Source organism: Perognathus longimembris, chromosome 1 (assembly GCF_023159225.1).
Source record: "Perognathus longimembris pacificus isolate PPM17 chromosome 1, ASM2315922v1, whole genome shotgun sequence".
Classification (NCBI taxonomy): domain Eukaryota; kingdom Metazoa; phylum Chordata; class Mammalia; order Rodentia; family Heteromyidae; genus Perognathus; species Perognathus longimembris.
This window is the reverse complement of record NC_063161.1, coordinates 15,295,120-15,319,213: the sequence shown is the minus strand read 5'-3', so window position 1 is coordinate 15,319,213 and position 24,094 is coordinate 15,295,120. Positions and strand designations below refer to the sequence as shown.

Here is a 24,094-nt window from a genome sequence, read left to right as displayed (position 1 = left end):
GCCTGTCTCAAATAAGGTGAAAAGAAACAGAAGAGGATAAAATGAAAAGAACCACATTCAATGTAATGCATCCCATGAAATCCCTCTTCTGGTGGATACCACAAAATATCTTTAGAAAGACTAAGAGAAAAATAACAGTATAGAGGCCACGCTTCCTCAATGACTCACACAGAAATTTACTACTCAGCTACCAAGACACAGTGCTTTCCTCAGAGGCTCTAGAAGAAGGAAAAGGAGGGAAGAGAGCACTTCATTGAGGGACCTGTTCCTGTGATTTATTTTTGTTTTCTGATTTGTTCTCTCTTTTGTCTGATATCCTAAATTTACATTCCCAACTCTGTTCCCAAACAGACCCCCACATCTGGATTTTCCTTTCTCAAGACCACTCACCATTTGGACAAAGAGTTGAGAATCAATATTCTGGAACCAGTTTTCCCAACACAAACTCTTATGATCTCATGCACCTGTGTACTAACTTACTCGCTAGATCCTTGGGCTATAGGATTTGGGATTCAGCCTTCCACCCTGAGTCAATCTCATTTTATGAGAGAGAAGAGGCCTGAAAAGGGAGATTGACTGTAACCTTCTCAGAGATAGGATTGTGTTTATTTCCTTTATGGTCTGTCTTCTCCATTAGACTTAAGCTTCTCAAGGATGAGGATTTCATTTGTTTTACTTACCAGTGTATGGTCAACAGCTTACAGAGTGTCCTCCATAAACATCAGATAAAGGAACTAAGAGAAATAAATGGTAGTACCAAATGATCAGAAAAGTGATCTGCCTGCAGGAGAAGAAATAGCACAGTGGAGAGAGTCCTGACTTTAAGAAGGATGGAAATGTAGTTGAAAGAGTGGGAAGTGAATTACTGGGGAAGTAAGACCAGAGCTGGATTTGGAAGCAATGGCAAATCAACATTAATTTATATGCCTTTTCATGGCCACCAACTTATGGGAGAAACATTTCCTAAAGTAATGACACAGGATTGCTAATAGTTTTAACCACACTTGTGGGAAGACAAGAGATCCAGCCACTTCCTTCTGGATTACATGGCCCTTCTGTTATCTGGAAAAACCTCTTGTTAAGGTAGAAACACCTACTAGAAAGGCCAATGGGGTATGTGTGTGTGTGTGTGTGTGTGTGTGTGTGTGTGTGTGTGTGTACCCTCAAGTTTGACAGACGTTGGAGAGAGAAGGGAATCTTGCTATGCTTTATAAAAACAAAGGGTCATCCAAAAAAGGATGTAGGAGAGAAGGAAAAGAGTTGAAATATTAACCTGGCACCTTACCCATGAGCCAAGACAGACCTCAGAACTTCTACATCAACCATCCATGCCAACTCAATCTTGGAGAAACGTGATTATGACATGGGGGAGGCAGGATAAAAGGAAAAAAGGAGATGAATTCAAAATGGATTTTTAGTTGAATTTATTTAATGACTTTACAAAGAAAAATAAGATATAAGACCTAGGCTGGCTATTTGTTTGTTTTAGGGTTTGTTCATTTCATTTAGGTCCGGTTCCTTCCTGTTATAATGATGTTAATGTTCAGAATACTTAGACTTGTGAGCCTCATGTTCTAGTGTGAGCTCTGAGGTCTCTCAAGCAGTTCCCGACATGCTTGCTCAAGGCAGCGTCACCTGAGCGGCACCAAATTCTAACCCACAGTTCTCTCACCTCAAGTAATCCTCAACTTGTCTTTTCAATGTGTGTGCACAGCTTCATCATACACAACAAAGACACTTTCTTCAACAATGCCACGAGGAGTAGAATTGTGCATCACATTTTACAAAGAATAAAGTATGAAGAGGGAAAAAACAAAATCGGTAAGTCCTCTATTCATATTACAAACCACATTTGGTATTAGGGAATTATATTCTTCTCTTCAGTGTATAGCAATTATAGAAATAATTATCATTTATTTTTTTAAAAAACTCTACTTCCTGCACAGATAGTGCACAAATGTAAAATCTTCAGAGTCCTTCTTCAACATATTCTTTAAAAAGCATGCTACCCATTATATAAGGTCATAGAGAAATGTTCCCAGTTCAGCAGTTATTTATAGAGTACCTACTGTATGCCAGGCACTGAACAAGCAATTGGGGAGTGGAACACAATTATCTCCTAGAACTTATTTTTAAGAAAAGGGAAAAATAAGTAAATAAAACAAATGACATGAAGAAATTGAAAAAGAGATTTGTAAAGCTAATCCAGATTAAGTACCAGTCAGGGAATGCTTCATTAAGAAGCTGAAATGTGAATGGGGACCTGACTGGTAAAAAGCCAGTGTGGAAAGTTGGAGGGAGAGAGTATTCTAGGCAGAGAGGAGACATCTGTACAGAAATGAGCCATCATACATAAGTCACTTTTCCATATACTTATCTCTCCCCTTAAATGGCCACCACAATTTACATTTTTGACATTTCATGAGAATCTTTTTGTATTACATTATCAAATTTCCTGCCTTTATTAAACAAGTTCTACATCAGAAAGCCTGGGTCCCTTTGTTATCTCTGTCCCAGCACTGTTAATTTTTTATAGTATCAGTAACAACCTGTATCAGTCAGGATCAAATGAAGAGTCAGAATCACCCATAATCTGGAGAGTTTAAAATAAATAACTATAACAGAGGATTGGAGGCATGGAGTGACTGCTCAAGGGTAAGTACAACTTGGGATAGTGAAAGAATAGAAATTAGGAGATGTTTCCAACGAAGCTGAGATCCAGACTCTGTTCACAGGAGTTCTGCTGAGGGAGAACAGTTTTCTGGAGACTTCCTGTAGATCTTGCTTCCTGGAGTTCTAGGTGGTGTTACCTGGAGTTGTTCCTTGGGCAATTGTGTACCTGCCGCAGTAGCTGTCCCCACAGGGGCCACCAGGAAAGAGGCCCCTCGAGAGTGTCATATTCTGATTTCTAGCATCCACACTGTGGGATCTCTGCACCTGGGTACTACGGAAGCCTGCTAAGAGAAGCATGAGGGTAACAGGAGGAGAAATCCTCAGTTCCACCAGGGTGCCTCTAGTGCCCTCGGCTCACGAAGTTTAGCAGTGTCTCATCTGACAAGGGAAAATATAAGGTCCATCTTAGTGCTCTGGAGCCACAAAATGATAAGAGACCCACAGCTACGTGAGCCATTGTACCTACTAAATAAATGGAAGGACCTACTAAATAAATGTGCTTGCCATTGGCATTAGCCCAAGCCTGAAGATGACATTTAACAGTTTGTAAGTGGGTAACCTACACTCAGATTCAGCAAAACAACTGCCCCAGTACAGTGTGGGAGAAATGTTGTTCAACAGCATGGTGAGCAGAACAGACTTGAGATAAGACAGTAGAACCGAATGCAAACTCAGTATGAGTCATTAGCATAGAGAAGCTGCCCAAAAGAAAAACACAAAAAACTACTTTGATCCCGATCTGCTGAATAAATTAAAATATTATAGGGAGAAATAGATAGCTCACCCTGTTCAGGTCTGATACATCTAGAATGTTCTATTGAGGACCCCCTCTCAGTACAAGTGAATTAGGTGTAATCAAACCTACTATAGGTCTTTCTTAACATAGATGGGTGATAGTTGAACTCATTCTATGTACTCAGGAACAGTCTTCTATCTTTGAGATATACCCTCTTCATAGAGTCTCTGTGACCATTCCAGCTCAGAGAAATACTCCCCTCTTCTGAATTTCTATGACAATTATTTTTGCAGTGTTTATTTCAGAGTTATTTATATACAACTGTTTTATTGACTTGAATTTCTATCAATGACATTATATAAATCTATCACCTAAAGAGAATTGCTGTTATTTGTTTCCTAAATAATTCAAATATTAGCTTATTTTTATGTTAATTCCTTATTCTGTGATATGGTTTGTGGAAATAAATTTCATTTGTGGTGTAGTATCTTCCTTCCTTCCATCCTTCCTTCCTTCCTTCCTTCCTTCCTTCTTTCCTTCCTTCCTTTTTTCTTTCCTTCCATCTTTCTTTCTTTCTTTCTCTCTCTCTCTCTCTTTCTTTCTATCTCCTCTCTATCTCTCTTTCTTTTGTTTCTAGTACCAATACTGGGGCTTGAACACAGGACTGCTAACTCTTGCTTGGCTTTTATGCTCAAGACTGGAACCCTACCACTTGAGCCACATCTCCACTGTGGCTTTTTTTCTGGTTACTGTGAGATAAGAGTCTCATGAACTTTTCTGCCTAGACTGGCTTCAAATCATGAACCTCAGATCGCAGCCTCCTGAGTAGCTTAGACTACAAGTGTGAGCCCCCATAGCTTGACTTATACATATTTGTCAATCATATTTTTTCAGTTAACATATTATGGAAGGACTAGAAAACAGATGAGACAATGTAAAATTATGACTGCAGTTTTCCTCTATTAACCCATTGAAAACATAATTAATTTTTAAAAAGCAGTGCCTTCACTGAGGTTAGTATGATCATTTATAGGGCACCCTCTTAACTTAAAGCAGACTAGTGTACTGAGAATCTTGCCAAAAATTACCAGTCTAGATCATAAGCTCCTTAGCTGATACCTGCCTTGTTCATCTTTGTAGTATCTTTGTCTGGCAGTGTCTGGAATACATAAGGAGCTTAATAAATGCTTACTGAAACTAATTGATCTTTTTGACATCATTTATGTCTATCAGCATCCTTAAATCATCAGAAACTGCATACAGCAAGGCCATTTAGCAATTGTTATACAGAATATTTTCATCTTAAATTGTGAGATCTTTTACAACTAGTTAGGAGAAGACTGAAGGGAAAGAAAAGGCACAGGGAATGACATTTGGGGGTTCTGAAGGAGCACTGGAAGGGCAGTGTGGCTGCTAGTCAGAACAAGTCTTTGTGAAAGATTCCCTCAAATGATGAGAGGAGGATTCCATTCAACGACTTCCGTGCCATGAAAACCGGTAAGGATGAAATGGAAAGTATTCAATTAGAATAAACTGACCAGTCACAGGATAAATTATTAACTCAGGATCTTTCATGATGCTGAAACATGATCAGGTTGCTTAATAAGGAAGAGAAAAGTTTTCAGTGCACTCAGAGAAGAAAGACATGCTATGTGCAAAGGCACAAAAAACAATTTTAGATATATTAAAACTTAATTAACTCATCACCAGAAAATATCTACATTGTATAGGGAAAGTAGAACTGGAAAAATATGTACACATTCTTATTACCTTAGTCTATTTAACAATAACTATTTAAACCAAAATAATAAAATTGTATTGTGAAGTTTATAATGCATACAAAAGTAAAATGTATGTCAACAACAGCCTACAGGCCGTGAGGGAAGAAAGAAGAATCCTAATGCAGTTTCTTCTAATAATAATTAATAACAATAATAAATAAGTGAAGTTACCATATGATTCTAGAATCCTGCTTGTGAATAATATCCAAATTAAATCAGTGTGTGGTACCTCCATGTTCATTCAGCCAAGATATGGAAACAACCCGTGTCTCTTGGCAGGTGAATGGATGAAGAAATTGTAGTAGATGTCTATATGATGGAATATTATTGTACATTATTCCATACGAAGAAGAAAATGATGTCTTTTTTGTGATTACATGAATGAGGCTGAAGGATATCTTGTTAAGTGAATTAAATGAGGCACACAAAGATGAATACCACATGATCTCATTTTAGTATGATATCTAAGTCAGACTTTTAGAAAAAGCTGCCAGGGGTTCTGGGATATGGAGGGAATGGGGAGATGTCAGTCAAAGGGAACAGTATTTCAGTTACCAATAAAAATTATAAAATGAAAGTTTTAGGCATCTAAAGTACAGTATGGGCATTGATGGTTGTCAACTAATTTGATTATGCTAATCATAACACAATGTATATGTTTATCAAATCACCATAATACATACCTTAAATATAGTCCATATTTGACCATTCAGTAGTTTAGGATTTAAAACTAAAGCCCAATTCGTCAGCAATTAGTCCTAGCTTCTTAGCAGAATAGTAAAGCTTTCTTTCTAAACTGTGGTATCCCCAAGTAGGTTTGAGTCACTGTTGAAAGTACCATTCTTACACTGAGCATTGTAAAGATTAAAACTCAGTGTTAACTCAAGTGGGCTTGTTTGTCGCCTTAGGTCTGAATCGCTTGCTTACCAATGGCTCCTATGAAGCTGCTTTTCCCCTGCATGAGGTATTGTATTCTTTTCTCCTTTCCTTTCTTGCAGTTCCTTGTTACTGCAGTTGGCTCCTAGGCATAGTCATTCATTTAATCTGTTTATAGGACATTTGTCCAGGATGAATTTAATTTGTTTGGTGGGTAACACAAAAGGGTCTACTCACATTCTTCCATCTCTCCCCCAGCACCAGTTTATTTCTTTATCTCATTTTATATACTTGCAAGAACTTAAGAGTCACTCCAAATAAATTCAAAGGAATGACTCGGGGGCTTTAAGTCATGTAAATACAAAGGCATTGAAAAAGAGGCATCAGACAAAAGGGACAAATGTTCATGAAATACATAATCTACGACAACTTACACTCATTGCTGTTCCTGCAAAGAGTGAGAGGAAGCCATTTGGCAAAAGCTCTGGTAACCATGGGGAATAAATGAACATTCATACCATTTTTTTAAAAAAGCAAGTAATCATGTTCTCATCCTTATAAGCTGCATAAGCACTGATATTCTTCTTATTAATACTCTTTATGATACAAAATGACCTTTCTAGATATAACTATGATTATCCTTCACTTGCTTTCACCTGCATAGATCTTGAATTAACCCAGAAGCTTATACCTGGGTTTTCAAGAATATAACCTTCCTGTTTATTGGGAAATTATTATCAATTTCATGACAAAAGCTCTGATTCTCAGTGCCATATGGCTAGCTTCCCTATTAATAGTTGGCATTGCCTGGAGAAGGGATTTGGTGAGAACTCAGAACTCCCCACCCCTGACCCAACCCTTAGTAAGAATAGACTCCACAAATAGGCCAGTGGACAGAAGTCCTGTGCCGGCAGGTAAGGTGTACATGAGGGCATCTGAGCAGATGCTGCAACAAAGACCCACAGAGCAACCCACAGACTTCCCTTGGGCTTCCATATGCCTCAAGAAAGCCCTATGTTCCCTGAGAAGAGAGGTTCCAGATGAGTAACAGCAGCAGCAGTAATAATGTCATTACTCGTTAACTCTTTATTCTCAGTTTAACTTGATTGTATTATTTAGCCTCAAAATCACTTTCAGGGGCAGGAAAGACAACTTTTAAATAGAACCTGAGAGGATGGTTAACCCTCCTTTAAGACACACAGTGAGTGTATAGCTGAGGCGTGACAAACCCGATTTTCCTTATTCCCAGTTTTGTTCTCTTTCCAGTAAGAAATTACTTCCTAGTGATCCTAAATAATGAGCTTGCCTTCGGTAGATGACTTTTTTGTGTGTGAAACTAGTATTTTCATGAGCTCACTAGCCACTTCCCAAGCCCCTGCTCTTCTCAATTTTTTGATTTGTTTTTTGTTAGTTTGGGGGCCTGGAACTGTCTTTTTTTCACACAAGCACTCTACCATTTGAGTCACAGTTCCAGTTTTTTACTTCTTGGTCGTAAATTGGAGATAAGAGTCTCACAGACTTGGCTGCCAGAGCTGGTTTCCAACCTATCTTAAGTAGCTAGGATTGTAGGCATGATCCACCAGTGAGTGCCCAGCTACTCCTTTGTTGAATGAGGAAACCTAATTCAATTTTAACTATTCAGATCCCCAGGGAGCTTTCACTTTTTACATTCTGAGATATCCATGTCCATAATGCCATGTGGTAAAGCTATTTTCTGACATCTCTCTATCGTGAGAGGAATAAGGGAAAGGAATTAACCAGTCTTGGGAATAGTCTTTGGACTAGCCACTTTATCAATTCAAACCATAGAAGAAATGTAATAAGATGGGTATTATTAGTTCCCTGATATGTTGAACAAACAAGGCTTTAGATTGTTCAAGATCTCCTAGCTAAAAAGTAGCAGAACTGAATTTGAACTCAGTCCATCCTACCTATTCTAGCAAGCACTTGCTTTGTACTTAATAGCATCATCAGCAAGGTAATGATGTTTACAAGAACTCAAATGATGATGTCTAGAAGACCCTTTTGGTCTCAAGACACCCAGTTTGTTCCTTCTACCATAAAAGCATGGAGTTTGCTTGTGGTTATGTGATTTTTTCACTCACGGGCAGTGGTGATCTCATTCCAGGGAAGTTACAGAAGTAAAAACTCCATTCGAACCCATGGAGCAGTCAATCACCGACATCTACTCTATGAGTGCTGGGCTTCCTGGGGTGTGTGGTACAAATACCAGCCTTTGGATCTTGTGAGGTGAGTCTCTAACTGTAAATATGAAGTTAGCACTGAATGATAAGTGCCTGGTGGAGCAAACTGTTGTTGGAAAAGCGCATTGCTCTCTACTTTGGTATCTTCCAAGGGTAAGAGGTGAACTGACCGTCCCATGATGAGGACAGTGCTTCCTTCAGAAGGGCCTCAAGGAGGAACTGAAGAAGGAGCTCAGGAAATGGGCCAGGCCTCTCCTGAGACTCCATGAGGAGCAGGGCACCCGTGTGATTGTTAGGGACATATTGTCCTGTAGAGAAATGACAGTGCTGGAGATAGTACTGAAAAAATAAAATATGGCTTACTAAAGATTGAGCATCCGTAATCCAAAACTCCAAAATCCTTCTCCTAAAATTTGAGGCCACTAATACGTTGTAACAAGTAAACAATTCTACACTTAATCCCAAGGGACTTGTGACAGTCAATAGTCATGTACACTAAAAGCCATGTATACATATGTAAACATGTGTATATGAAACATAAATGACTTGTGTCCTGTCTCAAAGATTTCTCATTATGTGCATGTATATATTACAAAATCAATGGAAAACAACTGAAATTTGAAACCATGCAGAAGATATACTCAGCCAAACATGCAAATAGAAGCTACAGGGTATTCTCAATCCAACACATTACAGGATTATTCCTCTGGGTAGTTGTCCTTTCTATCCAAGTCCTTGTTATTTTGTTACCAATTATTTATTCCTGATGTTCCAAAGACATAGATGAATTATATCCTGTTCTTTATGTTAACAACAAATAACCCAGAAGCTCTGATTGAGCAGAAAATATATTCTGAAATAAGATCATCTTCTATTCCTGATGTAAAGTTGTATGGGTAGAAATTTAAGTTCAGGGATTATACTGGGATATGTTTTCTTCTCTAGGTATACCTTGTCTGTCTTTTATCAGGATGGCTACTACAAAGCAGAATGGCTAAACTAAGCGTTATAATACCTAACTTCTTATTCATTTATGTTTTATTTTAGAGTTCGAAGTGATTTCCCTTTGTGCCCAAGGCTGGCCTCAAGCTCATAACCCTCCTATTTCCTCCTCCCGAGTGTCAGGATCACAGGCTAGCGCCACTGCGTCCAGCTAATGCTTAACTGTACCATTTTCAAAACTTATGTCTCAAACAGGCGGTACTTTGGAGAGAAGATTGGGTTGTATTTCGCCTGGCTGGGCTGGTACACTGGCATGCTCTTCCCAGCGGCCTTCATCGGATTGTTCGTCTTTTTGTATGGAGTCACCACTCTAGATCACTGCCAAGTCAGGTATGGGGCAGTTCTTGAGTGAGTCTACCTTTGCTTGATACTTAGAAATGGATGTTGTGTGGGCATACTTAATTTTCACTCCAACTTCCTTCCTAGTCTGATGGAATTTTTTTTTCTGCCCTGGGCTTGAATTCAGGGCTTGGGTGCTGTCCCTGGACCTCTTTATGCTCAAGGCTAATGCTCTACCACTTGAGCCCCAGAGCCATTTCCAGTTTTCTGAAGGTTAATTGGAGATAAGAGTCTCACAGACTTTCCTGCCTGGCCTGGCTTTGAACTGAGATCCTCAGATCTCGGCCTTCTGAAAAGCTAGGATTACAGTTATGAGCCACCCACTGGCATCTGTCTCCAAATGGAAATATCCAAAAGGTCTACTAGTTCCTACCTGTGTTCTCTTCATCCACTCACTGCCTTTGTGGCTGTGGTCTTCAGCTACCATGGAAGTGAAATTTACATTTATAGACACAAAGATGGCTATATAACCATGGGGAAAAAATCACTTCCTGGCTAAAAGTTATCTTTCTGAGTTTTCACCTTTTTTCAGAAAGAATGACATTGCCCCATTTGTAAGGAAATGGAAGGACTTGGAAAAAACTATACTAAGTGAAGTGAGCCAGACCCAAAGAAACATGGACTCTATGGTCTCCCTTATAGGGAATAATTAGCACAGGTTTAGGCAAGTCACAACAGAGGATCACAAGAGCCCAATAGCTATACCCTTATGATCCCATAAGATGATGCTAAGTGAAATGAACTCCATTTTATGAAAATGATTGTTATATCAGAGTTGTAACTACTTTCAACATCCCATGTGTATCTGTAGTTTCTACTATTGATGATGTTCATGTATCACCTTCTTGTGATTGTATCTACACTATCTCTGTAATCTTATCTGAGTGTATGGGAAACAGTGTGTACTGGTATTAGAATTAGGAAATTGAAAGGGAATACCAAAATTGAGAGACAAAGGGTAAAATACGAGAAACAACAACAAAAGCAATACTTTCAAAACTGTTTGGTGTAAGTGAACTGAACACCTCAGGGGGGGACAGGGGGAGGGGGGAGGGGGGTATGAGTGACAAGGTAACAAACAGTACAAGAAATGTATCCAATGCCTAAGGTGTGGAACTGTAAACCTCTATGTACATCAGTTTTATAATAAAATATATATATATAAAATAAAAATAAAAAATAAAAGTGATTCCTGCAACTGCAAAATAACAGACAAGCAATCCTTGTTTCAGGAGTTCTGTGCTTTGATAAGAAGTCTCTAAAGCTGAAGCTACAGAGACATCTTTCGTGGTTCTAGTGCTGCTGGCATGGTTCTATATTGATGATTATTTTCTTCTCCTCAGATTGGAGTTGAAGATAATCATAAGAGATCATATTACAGAAATTGTGGGACAAAGGATGAATCAATTCAGCACTGATACTCACTAGACATTATGTTGGAAATGAACAATAGGACTTGGGGGGCAGGGGGACCAAGAGGGAAAAAACTGGGACAAAATGAGGGAATGAGTACATTCAAAGGAAATGTATTTAATACCTGACTTATGTAACTGTAACCCCTCTGTTCATCAATTTTACAATAAAAAGAGATCACATTATAGCTAGACAATAACTTTAATAATAAATGTGCCCTTCTATTAAAATTATTTTTATTATCTTTAAGTAGTTGTCCAGAAAGGTTTCAACTCAAATGTCAATTGATGAGCACAATGCATCTTGATCAATTTGAACTCTTCCATTGTTCTCCTCCCCACCATCTCTCCAAACCCCACCCATCCCCTCAAATTATCTGCCTCCATTTTTGAATTTATACAGTGAGTATTGTAGCTGTATTCACACACCATTCTTCTCGCTATTCAACCATCCCCCTCTCCTGAAGCTTCTGCACACAAAATATGTTTCAGCTTCCTGGTAATTATTCTGTTAATTTTTTTTACAAATATGTCTTTTATAAGTGTTGGCAAAAATAAAAGTGAACCTCTCAGCTGCAAAAATATCTTCATTTCTGTTATAGTTTCCTCTAAGAACAAAACTCCTTGGTTGTTCTCTCCATTCTTAGGTTTAATTTATCATGACCATGGAGATAGAGGAGCACATTTTGAGGTACCTTGTTGTTTACATAATTCAGTATGAAATTGCTTTAGACCTGTGAAATATTGCAAAGGATTTATGTATAATTTGGGATGTAACAACTGATGTTTTGCTGCATATATTTTTCTGAGTTTAACCTGTTAATATGTAAACCCATGGAGCAGCCTCACAAATAAGTAGGTTTATCAAATTATTAAAATGTGCAGGAACTCATTTTTCACATTAATCTATCAGATCTTATTTTTCAAGTGAATACTGTATTGAAGTTTTAGAGGAAAAGAATCATTTCATCAATAGCAACCCTTTCCTGTTCTCTCTTTCAGTAAAGAAGTCTGCCAAGCCACCGATATCATCATGTGTCCTGTGTGTGATAAATACTGTCCATTCATGAGGCTATCAGACAGCTGCGTTTACGCCAAGGTAATTCCAATGTTGTAAGGAGATTGAATTTCACATAGACCTTCCTGAAAGACAGGACTCTGTGTCCTTTGTAATTTCCAGTGTTCGTGTGGTAGGATGGACCTACCTCCATTATATTTAGTATTCTTTTGTTTGATATTACTACAGTTTGTAGTCAGGGTCTTGCACTTGGTTGTGGTTGGTACTCTTACCACTTGAGTTATACTTCCAGCCCTGTTTTTTGTTTCTGGTGTTGTTTTTTGTTTTTTGTTGTTTTTTTTTGGGGGGGGGGGTTGCTGATTATTTGGGGTCTAACAAACTTTTCTTCCCAGTCTGACTTCAAACTGCCATCCTCTGATCTCAGTAGCTAGGACTCCAGGATGAACCCTGTACTCCCAACTCTTTATTCAACATTTCAATGCGAGTAAATTGTAATGTACATGATCAGGAAAACTATGTCTCCCTATAGGTGCTATGTAAAGTATTTGTTAGAGAAAAATGTGACTGTTATTGAACATAATTTTTTTGCCAGTCCTGGGCCTTGGACTCAGGGCCTGAGCACTGTCCCTGGCTTCTTTTTTGCTCAAGGCTAGCACTCTGCCACTTGAGCCACAGTGCCACTTCTGGCCATTTTCTGTATATGTAGTGCTGGGGAATTGAACCCAGGGCCTCATGTATACGAGGCAAGCACTCTTGCCACTAGGCCATATCCCCAGCCCTGAACATAATTATTGTTATTGAAATAATATAGGTCTTACATAATATTATAAGTTCTGCGAGTCCTGGTTAGTTACAGAAAGAGGGGAGGAAAGTGCAGCCCAGGAACCATTGTGTGTGGCTACTCTACCAGAATTTAATGGTCAGAACTCCACATTACAGAAACGAGTTATACCACTGTTGTAATTATTATCAACATGCCATGTTTCATTTTAAAAGCTACTTGGAACAATGAAGCTATGATTCCATATACTGGGTAGATACAGATCAAGAGGATCATGATTCAAGGCCAGCTCAGGGCAAAATGTTAATGAAGATCCTCTTCTCAATAAACTAGCCAATTGTGGTGGCTCACACCTGTTATCCCAACCCTGTAGGAGGCTGTAAGTAGGAGGATCATGGACCAAGACAGTATGGGCAAAAAGTGGAAGACCCTGTCTGAAAAATAATGAAAGCAAAAAGAGCTTGGAGTGTAGCTTAGGCAACAGAATATTTGTCTAGCAAGTCAAAAACCGTGAGTTCAAATCCCATTACTACCAAATACAAACAGAATTGAAAAGAACTTTCCACTAGGGATTCATAGGGTCTCTGTTGTGTTTTGTTAGTGTCTGGAATCTACTGTGTTGGTTTTCTGTGGTTCAATTTGGCCAAGAGTACCATCAGTGTACACTAGAAACTAGCGGAATACGTAATAGGTAAGAGAAGTCCCTACTACTGAATTTAATCTTAACCATTATTTCCAAATTGATAACCACCACAGAAAAACTCCATTGCCTTGTAGAAACCTAGTTTCCACATCTGGATCAAGAAAGTACTCTGACTTGCCCTATTTTTAGCCAGGTTTCCCTGAGTGGAAAGATGATATGGCTAGGCCCAAATAGTAACAGCTACCACCTGTTGCAGGCCAGCGGCTTGCGGGGAGAAGTGGAGATGGATCCCATGAAAGAGACCTGGGCAAGACAGACTCCGGAGACCAGACTCGAGGTGCAGACCTAATTTTTTTGTCCTATAGTACATAGGCAGTTGTGCCGACCCCTATGCCTCCCACAAGCCCAAGGCTCACCAGTGAGGAGACCAGTGTTCCCGGCAGCACCTATAAAGCATGTAGGGGATACTCCAGGGGAGCTAGTGGCTCTCAGCATAGAGTCACATATGCCTGGGACTCTGCTACAAACAATAGAGTCATGACATGTTCTTGGGTAAACCCAATGGGCATTAAGGCATGACTCCGCCCCAAGCCCATGCCTCCTGCAAAGTCCCTACCCTGAAGAGTCCCTAAGTAAAGGTGTCTGTTACCTATTGGTTGTTGGTTAGATCAGAAAATGGGTGATTCACTTATATAAGCTTTGGAAATTGCGCAATAAACTAGATCTGCACCTCAAGTCTGGTCTCCGGAGTCTGTCTCACCGGGTCTCTTTCATTGGGCTCCATCTCCACTTCTCGCCAACCCCGCCCCCCCACCAAGCCGCTGGCTGGCAACAACCACTCATTCCAGAACCTGCAGTAATGGTACAAACTACTTCCTCTACCAATTGCCCAGAGAGGGAGCAAAAAACCAACCACATGGCACCAGAACTTTCAGGTTCATGTTGTGCCAAATGCCCAGTGAACAGCTTAACCCTCTCTCTGGCATCTGAAATCACTAGGCTTTAGGTGTTCCCCTCCCATTCAGTATTTGAATAGTGCCCTTCTCTTCTGTGTTCAAAGGAAGAGTAGGCATAAGCTTTTAGAATCATCTGAAATACTTCACACTCTGTTATGACAGGGAAGGACCTGTTTATACCTGGCACATTCTTTGATGGACGGTAAAACATATTTTATAGGGAACTATAAAATACCCCAAAATGTTATGCTTTCATCGTTTCAATCTGGCATGGATATTGATATGATTTACTCAGGAGAAGGAAATAGATGCGATCAGTTTTATGGTAAGAAAGGATATTTTTCTCTCAGCTGTGGTGTTTGCAATAGAATATATTGTATTATAGATAAAGTATTGCTAACTGTCTTTGTGTTGTGTGCAGTAAGGTAAGCATTGTGGTTACCTGAGGCTTTAGTAAAGGTAGAAGTAGACTTTGTTGATGATTCTAGTCTTGAACTTTCATATTGCAGAAGCCTTGAAACTAGTTTAGGAGAAAAGATTGGTTCAAAACTATGTAAACCAAACAGCTGTTTTTGAAATGAATAAACAAGGCACTAAAAACAGTGTTTGAGCCATGTGCCCCAAATCCTAGCTACTCAGGAGGCTGAGATCTGAGGATTGAAGCTTAAAGCAATCTGGGGAGACTTTTATCTCTAATTAACCAGCCTAAAGCTGGAAGTAGTGGTATCGCTCAGGGGGACAATGCCAGCCTTGAATGAAAAAAGCCAAGCAAAAGCATGAGGCCCTGAGTTGGGAACTAGCAACAATAACAATTTGCTGGTCCTAAAACCAGTCATATCTTTATGGATACAAGTATGTACACCTTCATAGTACACAGAAGGAAAGTCTTCATATTACTGTCAGACTGCTGATAATATTTGACTGCAAGATTCTTCTAGAAGGGGTGCTTTTTCTTCCATATCTTATCAGTTTAAAGAACCCTTTTGTTACCTTTGGTCCCAGGAGAATATTTACCAAAGAACCCGCACAAACCTCATTGTATCATCCAGAATACTTTTATAGAACTTGCAAAAATGTCAAGCTGGAATATTGTACATGAGAAATTAGCCCAACACCGATTCTGTGATTTCCAGGTAACACACCTTTTTGACAATGGAGCTACTGTCTTCTTTGCTGTGTTCATGGCCGTCTGGGGTAAGTGTTCCACAAACATAGAACTTGGGTCCCCAGCTCTCACTGTGCTCCACAGGCAGCACCTTTAGCAATCTCAACTTTGGATGCAAAAGAAGACACTCAAGGGGCTGGGAATAGGGCCTAGTGGCAAGAGTGCTTGCCCTCATACACATGAAGCCCTGAATTCATTTCCCCAGCACCACATATACAGAAAACGGCCAGAAGTGGCGCTGTGGCTCAAGTGGCAGAGTGCTTGCCTTGAGCCAAAAGAAGCCAGGGACAGTGCTCAGGCCCTGAGTCTAAGCCCCAGGACTGGCAAAAAGAAAAAAAGAAGAAAAAAAAAGAAGACGCTCAAGTAAATTCAGCTAGCTTTTCTAAAAGCAGAGAGCTGGTTGCTAAATCAGGTAGGCTAAAGGCGATAGTGTGGAGGAGAAAGATGTCTGATATCTTCTTCTCTTGAACATTCCACCAACTTTACCAGTACTACTCTGCTACTAGAATAAAATTCATCTTCTGTTGGAGACCAGAATAAAGCATATAATAGACCAAAAGGTCTGGAGACAACCAAATACCTTTCCTGTGTACTCATTCTAGTAGATGTGGATAATGTGTGAGTTCTCATCTCTGGCTTTCCTCCAGATCAAGAGAAAAGACTATAACCAAGAGCTATTCACAGGGCTGGGGTGAGTCATTTGATTCCAGTTTAAACCACTAGCTCCATCACACCAGGTAGAGTGGAAACTCTCCGACTTTTAGCAGCAGTGGGCCTCAGATGAAATCTTAACTCTTTCACTTACAAAACTATAATTTGAGACAAGTTACTTAACCCATTTCTTAGGTGAGTTTCAATGATATTTACATCACCAAATGATTCTGAAGGCTCAATGATAAGAAAAAAATTATCTAGGCAAATCTAGAGTATGCAGTTAATGAGAGTTACCTTTGAAGAAGAGGATTCACAGAAAACTAAAGTACTGCCTTGGTTCGAATTTTTTATGATTATGATTTTATCCTATAATCTGGAATTCTAAGATCTAAATGCTGGTTTTATAAAATCCTACTAACCTTTAGGCTGAGGCTCATCTTGTTCTCTGTGTCTGGAATGAATGGCATAATCGTCCCTACCATTTAGAGCCCAGCTTAAACATCATCTGTTCTAGCCAGAAGATTTCTTCCTTCTTTGAACTTCCATGTCATTTAGTTGGTTTATTCCTAGGATTTGAGTAATTATTTTCATGTTCATTTTATCTCCTCTAGTAGTTTATGCTCCTCAAGAATCATTATAGTCATGGGAGTTTCATGCATTTAGTATTTGTCACAAGGACAGATGGATACATGGATGGATGAATAATGGGTGAAAAGACAAAAGGAGAAAGGAAAGGAAATCACCACAAATCTTTGTTTGTAACACAATGGATGCACTTAAATTATATTTGGTGGAGAGGGAGAATTCTGAGGATTGAACCGAGGACTTTATGCTTCCTAGACAAGCATTCTATTACTTGAGCCATGCCTCTTGCCCATAAATTACTTTTTATGATAAGTACAAATATGAAAACGTTTTGAGGTGACTCATTTTAGAAATACTTTATCATCCTTCCTGTCTTAAGACTATCAAAAGAAAATTATTCTTCCCACCACAGCTCTGTTAAAGGGACATGTTTTGAATCCTGTGACCCCATTCCTTTTCAGCCATTTGATTGGCATTTTGTTTGTCATACTGCTGGCTTCTACCTCTTATGCCTGTATAGGGCCATTCTTTATAGTAATAGGATTTCTGCCTCCCTTGGAAGGATTTGTGAAACTTTCACTCCTGTACTTAATACATCTATGTCCCTAGCAAAAACAAAACAAAACAAAACAAAAAACGAGATTTGGTTATAGAACTGAGCTCTCAGATCAACAATGTGTACCTTTCTTTTCTAGAACATGTTCGTATTAGTAACCATGATGAGCAAACAGAAAAAGCCATCTAGTGCTTAAACTCTGTTCATGTTACCAATGAGAAGGGTTTGAAAAACAAATTCATTTCCTAAATCAGTAGCTTCCAGACTTTTTCCTGTCACAGAACACATAGAAAATGAAAACAGTCATGGGCATGGAAGATCTTGCTCATGTCCAGGATAGCATAGCCCTGGGACCCTTAGCCCAGTAGCTACAAGGCCTGTGGGGAATATTATCACTGGCACACACATCTGCTGAATCTTCCTGCAAATCCACTGTGTCATCAGTGATGCTTCTGTGTAGAGGGTAGCATCTTGGTGTTACTCAGGAATAACTAAAACACAGGACTCCCTTACCTACTTGAGTGTTTCTCCAGTTTCAAGAATATCTTGAAATAAGGATTACCTTCCTACGGGTTTATCCACATGATTGCAAACTAAGTAAAATTGGGGTACAATGCCATTGGTCTGTAAGGCAGAGATGGTCATCGCTCCTCCAGTGTCATCATTGCATATGTCTCTGCACGTTAGAATGTCTTACACTCTGGATGACAAAAAACAGATTTTTCTCCTTTGCCAACCTCTCCTTGTTGAGAGAGACTGCTGAGGGCATAAAGTTGAGAAGCTTCTGAGACTTCAAGTGGCTGGCCTGCAGGCTTGACAGCTCTGTGCTTTCGAGTATATGCCTTAGGATGCTGATAGATGTTCTGGCTTAAACGGTGGGCTCCCGGGAACATTTTAGGGCCACTGCAAGCAAAGAAGCCTGAAACAATTCGCCTTCCAAATTGCTTTGTCTTGGCTGACAACTTACTGCTTAAATCCTATACTCCCAGAAATGTACTGGTATGAGAAAAAGAATGATTTGCCCCAGGTGTTTCTTTGCAGAAAGGGTTATGGTTTTCTGCAGAAATCTAAAACAACCAATGACAGCAACAGCTATACTTGTTATTGAGAGCTTCCTATGCACTAAACCCTGTTGAAGCCTTGGGCAGCTTAAGTTCTTCAGTGAGCTCTTAGGAAAGTTCTGCCATTGTCCTCACATGGTAGATGAGGAGACACAGGCACAAGCTGGACATCAGCAAAGCCAAAATAAGCAGTCTTAGCTTCTCTCTTCTACCACTAGGATTGGGTCTCTGTTGAAGACTATTTGCTTCTTCTTTACGAAATCTGGATTTTCAGGTAAAAGACTGTTGTATTCATTGGAGGCTCACTTTCACTGCTTTGAAATGGTGAGGTTCAGGAACACTAGTCAATTCTAATGGAGCTCCATGGAATGGTCTGGGGATCCTCTCATGACTGACACGTTGTAGCATTTAAGAAAACAAATGTTCTCCCTTTTCAGGAAATTGCTAGATACAGAAATGATGAGAGCAGCTGTAAGTGGTATGACAAGACCTCCACAGGGAGGCAGGGAGATGTTGGTTGCTCTTGCTTTGTATATGCACTGTGAAAACAATAAGGTTCCATTTGGAAGCGGTCAGTAGCAGCTGGAGAGGGCCTTCATGCCAGCACACTGGCTTCTTCCATGTTCTCAGCATGTCATAGCACAGCTCCAGGGACCCTTGAGCTCTACAGTAAGCCTAGGGTTCTGTCGCTTTTCCCATAGGTGCTCATTTTTACCCAGAAGGATTCGAGGCACAGAGTAATCATGTACTAAATCAGCTCCTCTTCTCTGGGCGAGGGGGAGTAAGTCATTAGGGAACTAGATATTAGCTGAGTCTTGTCAGGAATCAGATTATCTCCCTCTATTCTTATCTCTGGTGTCTCTCTCTTTTTTCTTTCCCCCCCCCCCCCGTCTGTGTTCCATTTTCAGTGTTGCCAAACACTAAATGACTCCAGGAAACAAAGTAAGGTACTCAGAGCTCTCAATTCACAATGATAACACAGTGCTTGTTTCCATGAAAATTCAAAATTTTTGAAAATTTAAAAATTTTGTATGCTGCTGTAATTCACTGGTAAATGAATTATGCCTCATTTTTAATTAAGTATAATGATTGGCCTTTTGTTTCTGGAGACCTATGCTAACTTTATCTTCTATAAAAGTATTTGTATCCAACAAAATGATTACATATTTAGAAAAGTAAGGGCATATAGTTACAATGCATTGCAAGATGATGCTATATTAATTTTTATAGCCTTTCACAAAGAAAATACTATGAGCTGGGAGCCAATGGCTCACACTTGTGACTCTGGCTACTCAGGAGGATGAGATCTGAGGATCCTGATTCAAAGCCAGCATGGGGAAAGAAAGTCCATGAGACTCTTAACTCCAATTAACCACCAAAAATACCAGAAGTAGAGCTGTAGATCTGGTGATAAAGTGTTAGCATCGATCAAAAAGGCTCTGGGATGGTGCTCAGGCTCCTAAGACTGGCACAAACAGAGAGGGGAAGAAAGAAAATATTATCCTACTATCCACGTTTTTTTAGATGTGGATATTATGTCTCAGAGAGGACATGAAACTTGCCCACAATTACTCAGAAGCTGATGAATGGTGTAGTCTGAATCTTAAACCAGGTCTTCTCTGCATAATTCTAGAGAAATTCCAGTTTCTCTTGCTATGTACCTTTTATGAGGTACATCAAATAAGATCTCATCTCAGCAGTCAGTAGGTATGCATGTTCAACAATGAAGTAGTGTGCTTTCAAGAAATCTCATAGTAAACCAACAGCCCCCTCAACAAGTGGGCTAAAGACTTAAAAAGAGACATCTCTGATGAGGAAATGAGAATGGCCAAGAGACATATGAAAAAGTGCTCTACATCACTGGCCATAAAAGAAATGAAAATCAAAACAACATTAAGATTCCACCTCACCCCAGTAAGAATGTCCTATATCAAGAAAACTAACAATAATAAATGTTGGAGAGGATGTGGCCAAAGGGAACCCTACTTCATTGTTGGTGGGAATGTAAACTGGTTATGCCACTCTGGAAAGCGGTGTGGAGATTCCTCAGAAGGCTAAACATAGAGCTCCCCTATGACCAGCAGCCCCACTTTTGGGCATCTACCCAAAAGACTACAAACAAGAACACACTAAAGCCACCAGCACAACAATGTTCATCGCAGCACAATTTGTCATAGCTAGAAAATGGAACGAACCCAGATGCCCCTCAGTAGATGAATGGATCAGGAAAACGTGGTACATACACACAATGGAATTTTATGCCTCTATCAGAAAGAATGACATTGCCCCATTCGTAAGGAAATGGAAGGACTTGGAAAAAATTATACTAAGTGAAGTGAACCAGACCCAAAGAAACATGGACTCTATGGTTTCCCTCATAGGGAATAATTAGCACAGGTTTAGGCTAGTCACAGCAGAGGATCACAAGAACCCATCAGCTATGCCCTTATGAATACATAAGATGATGCTAAGTGAAATGAACTCCATGTTATGGAAACGACTGTTATATCACTGTTGTAATTACTTTCAACATGCCATGTGAAACCCTAGCTTCTTTTCTTGATGATCCTCTTGTATCCCCTTCCTGTGGTTGTCCCTGTGCTATCACTGTATCTTATATGAGTACATTGGAAACTGTATATACTGGTATTAGAACTAGGGAAGTGAAAGGGAATATCAAAATTGAGAGACAAAGGATAAAAAGACAAACGACTCCAAAAGCAATACTTGCAAAACCATTTGGTATAAACCAACTGAACAGTTCATGGAGGGAGAGGGAAAGGGGGAGGGGGGAGGTGGAATGAGGGAGGAGGTAACAAACAGTACAAGAAATGTACCCAATGCCTAACGTATGAAACTGTAACCCCTCTGTACATCACTTTGGCAATAAATAAGTAATTATTAGTAAATAAAAAATCTCATAGTATATTAAGAGAGTTCGGGTAATTATAATACAGGTTAGATCAGATTTACCATAGGCCATTGAGCATTCATATAGTCAACTTCCTGAGTGAAAAGTAAGAGCAGAGAAGATTCATCCAAGAAGAGAAAATGGAAATATCTCTCACCATCAGGCAAAGAAGTGAGGTTAGAGGAAGGTGGAAAGAACATTCTAAGCTGAGAACAGAAATGAACAAAGCTCTACAAAGGGAGTTGGACATTAACTTGGTAGGGACATAATGTGTATTCGTTTTGTAGAGCTGCTGCAACAAAATGTCAACCGTATAGCTCAAAACTACACAAATTCATCCTCTCACAGTAATGGAGACTAGAATTGCTAGGTCAGAGTGTCAATGGGGTTGGTCCTGGCTGAGGATTCTGAGGGAAGGATCTATTCTGTCCTAAATTCTGGTGACAGGCAACAATTCTTGATATTCATGGGCTTGCAGGTGCATCCCTCCAGCTTCTGCCTCTTATCTTCATCTGCCATTCTCCCTCTATCAGGGTGTCTTTGCCTGGATGTCTTCTTATAGAAACACTAGTTATATTGGATTTAGGACTCAGTCTATCCCAGGTGTTAGCTCTTCTTAACTAGTCAGACCTTCAATGGTACTACTTCCAAATAAGGTGACATTCTCAGGTTCTAGAGCTAAGAACAGCAGCATGTATTTTCTTTTTTGAGAGGATAAAATTCCACCCATAAAAGACTACATGTTGAGGGCTGAGGGCTGCTTGTCACAAACCATTGGTTTTGATAAGTCTCCATCTCACAGGCAAGAGAAAGCCAACCAAAGTTATAAAGTGAGAAGTGATACCATTAATTGTTTGAGAAGTAACTGGCCACAGCATGATGGTAGATAGGCATTTCAAAGTTGAGTGAAAAGATGCAGAATTGAGCCTCAGAAAAATCTGAGTACAGAATAAACACTTTACAGACAAAATGTTACCAGAAAACATGTTTCACTTCCTGCATGGCAAGCATAGAAGGGGCCTTGCTGCTGGTGCCTGAAGCTTTGTTGTAATATAGCCCCTTTCTCTTGCAGATTTAGCCTGTTTGCTCTGATCTCTGTTTCCCCCAATTTATAAGACCATTGTTGTGCTTCCCCTGATGAATTGAAGCTGGAACCTGCTTCGAATTAATGGGTAGACAGTCTTGAAGCTCAGCCCATTTGTTTCTTCTGTCTGAGGAATCATGGTCCTGAACTATCTCTTGTCTATGCTAAGAATGGTGGTCCCAAGGGTTAATTGCTGCAGTTGCTTCATCCCTCCCCAGTGAAGGTGAAAGTCCTCAGACTTCTGAAGTTTGATGGCTTTCTTGACTTTTTATAGAAGAGAAGCAAATACAACCCCAGACAAGGCCCCCAAGAATTACAGTTCCCTTGGGAAACTGCCATGCCCTGTGGGGGTTCACCTAGCCTAGCAGGTTCAGAAACATGGCTGGAATACCCAGACTCCTCTTCTTACCTTTTTCAATGCATAACTCAGAATGTGGAAATATAAACTGGTGATCAAGAGTTGTATTTCATAATGGCTCTTTAGAACCCCTTGTTCCAGTATCAGAATCCTTGGCGGGGTGGGGGTGGGGGACCTGTTAATATCACAACTTTGGGCTGGGGATATGGCCTAGTGGCAAGAGTGCTTGCCTCGTATACATGAGGCCCTGGGTTCAATTCCCCAGCACCACATATACAGAAAACGGCCAGAAGCGGCGCTGTGGCTCAAGTGGCAGAGTGCTAGCCTTGAGCAAAAAAAAGAAGCCAGGGACAGTGCTCAGGCCTTGAGTCCAAGCCCCAGGACTGGCAAAAAAAAAAAAAAAATCACAACTTTGCTTTCTTTATAGAGAAAATTAGTATTGATAGAAAAATGACCATGTAACTAGGAATTAGTCATCTTACTTTCTCAGAAAATAATCAAATCTTCTGGAGTAGATTTCTTTTATTTTAAGATTTAAAATAAATTTATTTATTTATTTGTTTGTTTGTGCTGGGTATGGAATCAGGGCCTTGCATATTCTTTTTTTTTAATTTTTATTGTCAAACTGATGTACAGAGAGGTTACAGTTTCATACGTTAGGCATTGGATGCATTTCTTGTACTGTTTGTTACCTTGTCCCTCATTCACCCCTCCCCCTCCCCTTTCCCTTTCCCCCCATGAGTTGTTCAGTTGATTTACACTAAACAGTTTTGTAAGTATTGCTTTTGTAGTCATTTGTCTTTTTACCCTGTGTCTCTTGATTTTGGTATTCCCTTTCAGTTTCCTAGTTCTAATACCAGTATACACGGTTTCCAATGTACTCATATAAGATACAGAGATAGTGCATGTACAACCACAGGAAGGGGATACAAGAAGATCATCAATAATAGAAGCTACAGTTTCACATCGGAAACTGTATGGAAACAGTCGTTTCCATAACGTGGAGTTCATTTCACTTAGCATCATCTTATGTGTTTATAAGGGTATAGCTATTGGGCTCTTGTGATCCTCTTCTGTGACTAGCCTAAACCTGTGCTAATTATTCCCTATGAGGGAAACGAGAGAGTCCATGTTTCTTTGGGTCTGGCTCACTTCACTTAGTATAATTTTTTCCAAGTCCTTCCATTTCCTTACGAATGGGGCAATGTCATTCTTTCTGATAGAGGCATAAAATTCCATTGTGTGTATGTACCACGTTTTCCTGATCCATTCATCTACTGAGGGGCATCTGGGTTGGTT

The 24,094-nt window shown here is 39.8% G+C and overlaps 1 protein-coding gene and 1 long non-coding RNA gene across 4 annotated transcripts in view; one reads left to right on the top strand and one right to left on the bottom strand.

Annotated features, from left to right (window-relative positions):
* Ano4 (anoctamin 4) overlaps window positions 1-24,094 on the top strand; it is a 341,279-nt gene that overhangs the window by 272,036 nt on the left and 45,149 nt on the right. For all 3 annotated transcript variants that reach the window (XM_048357392.1, XM_048357385.1, XM_048357401.1), the window contains 6 exons: window positions 1,715-1,821; window positions 6,099-6,154; window positions 8,195-8,316; window positions 9,468-9,602; window positions 12,026-12,122; window positions 15,555-15,615. In XM_048357392.1, coding sequence (XP_048213349.1) covers window positions 1,715-1,821; window positions 6,099-6,154; window positions 8,195-8,316; window positions 9,468-9,602; window positions 12,026-12,122; window positions 15,555-15,615 — 578 coding nt within the window. The remainder of the gene's footprint in view (window positions 1-1,714; window positions 1,822-6,098; window positions 6,155-8,194; window positions 8,317-9,467; window positions 9,603-12,025; window positions 12,123-15,554; window positions 15,616-24,094) is intronic.
* LOC125359620 lies at window positions 13,034-17,297 on the bottom strand. Its single transcript, XR_007212589.1, has 4 exons — window positions 15,944-17,297; window positions 15,564-15,713; window positions 14,305-14,941; window positions 13,034-13,712 (listed from the first exon to the last, which is right to left on the bottom strand). It is a non-coding gene; the product is annotated as an uncharacterized LOC125359620 (long non-coding RNA).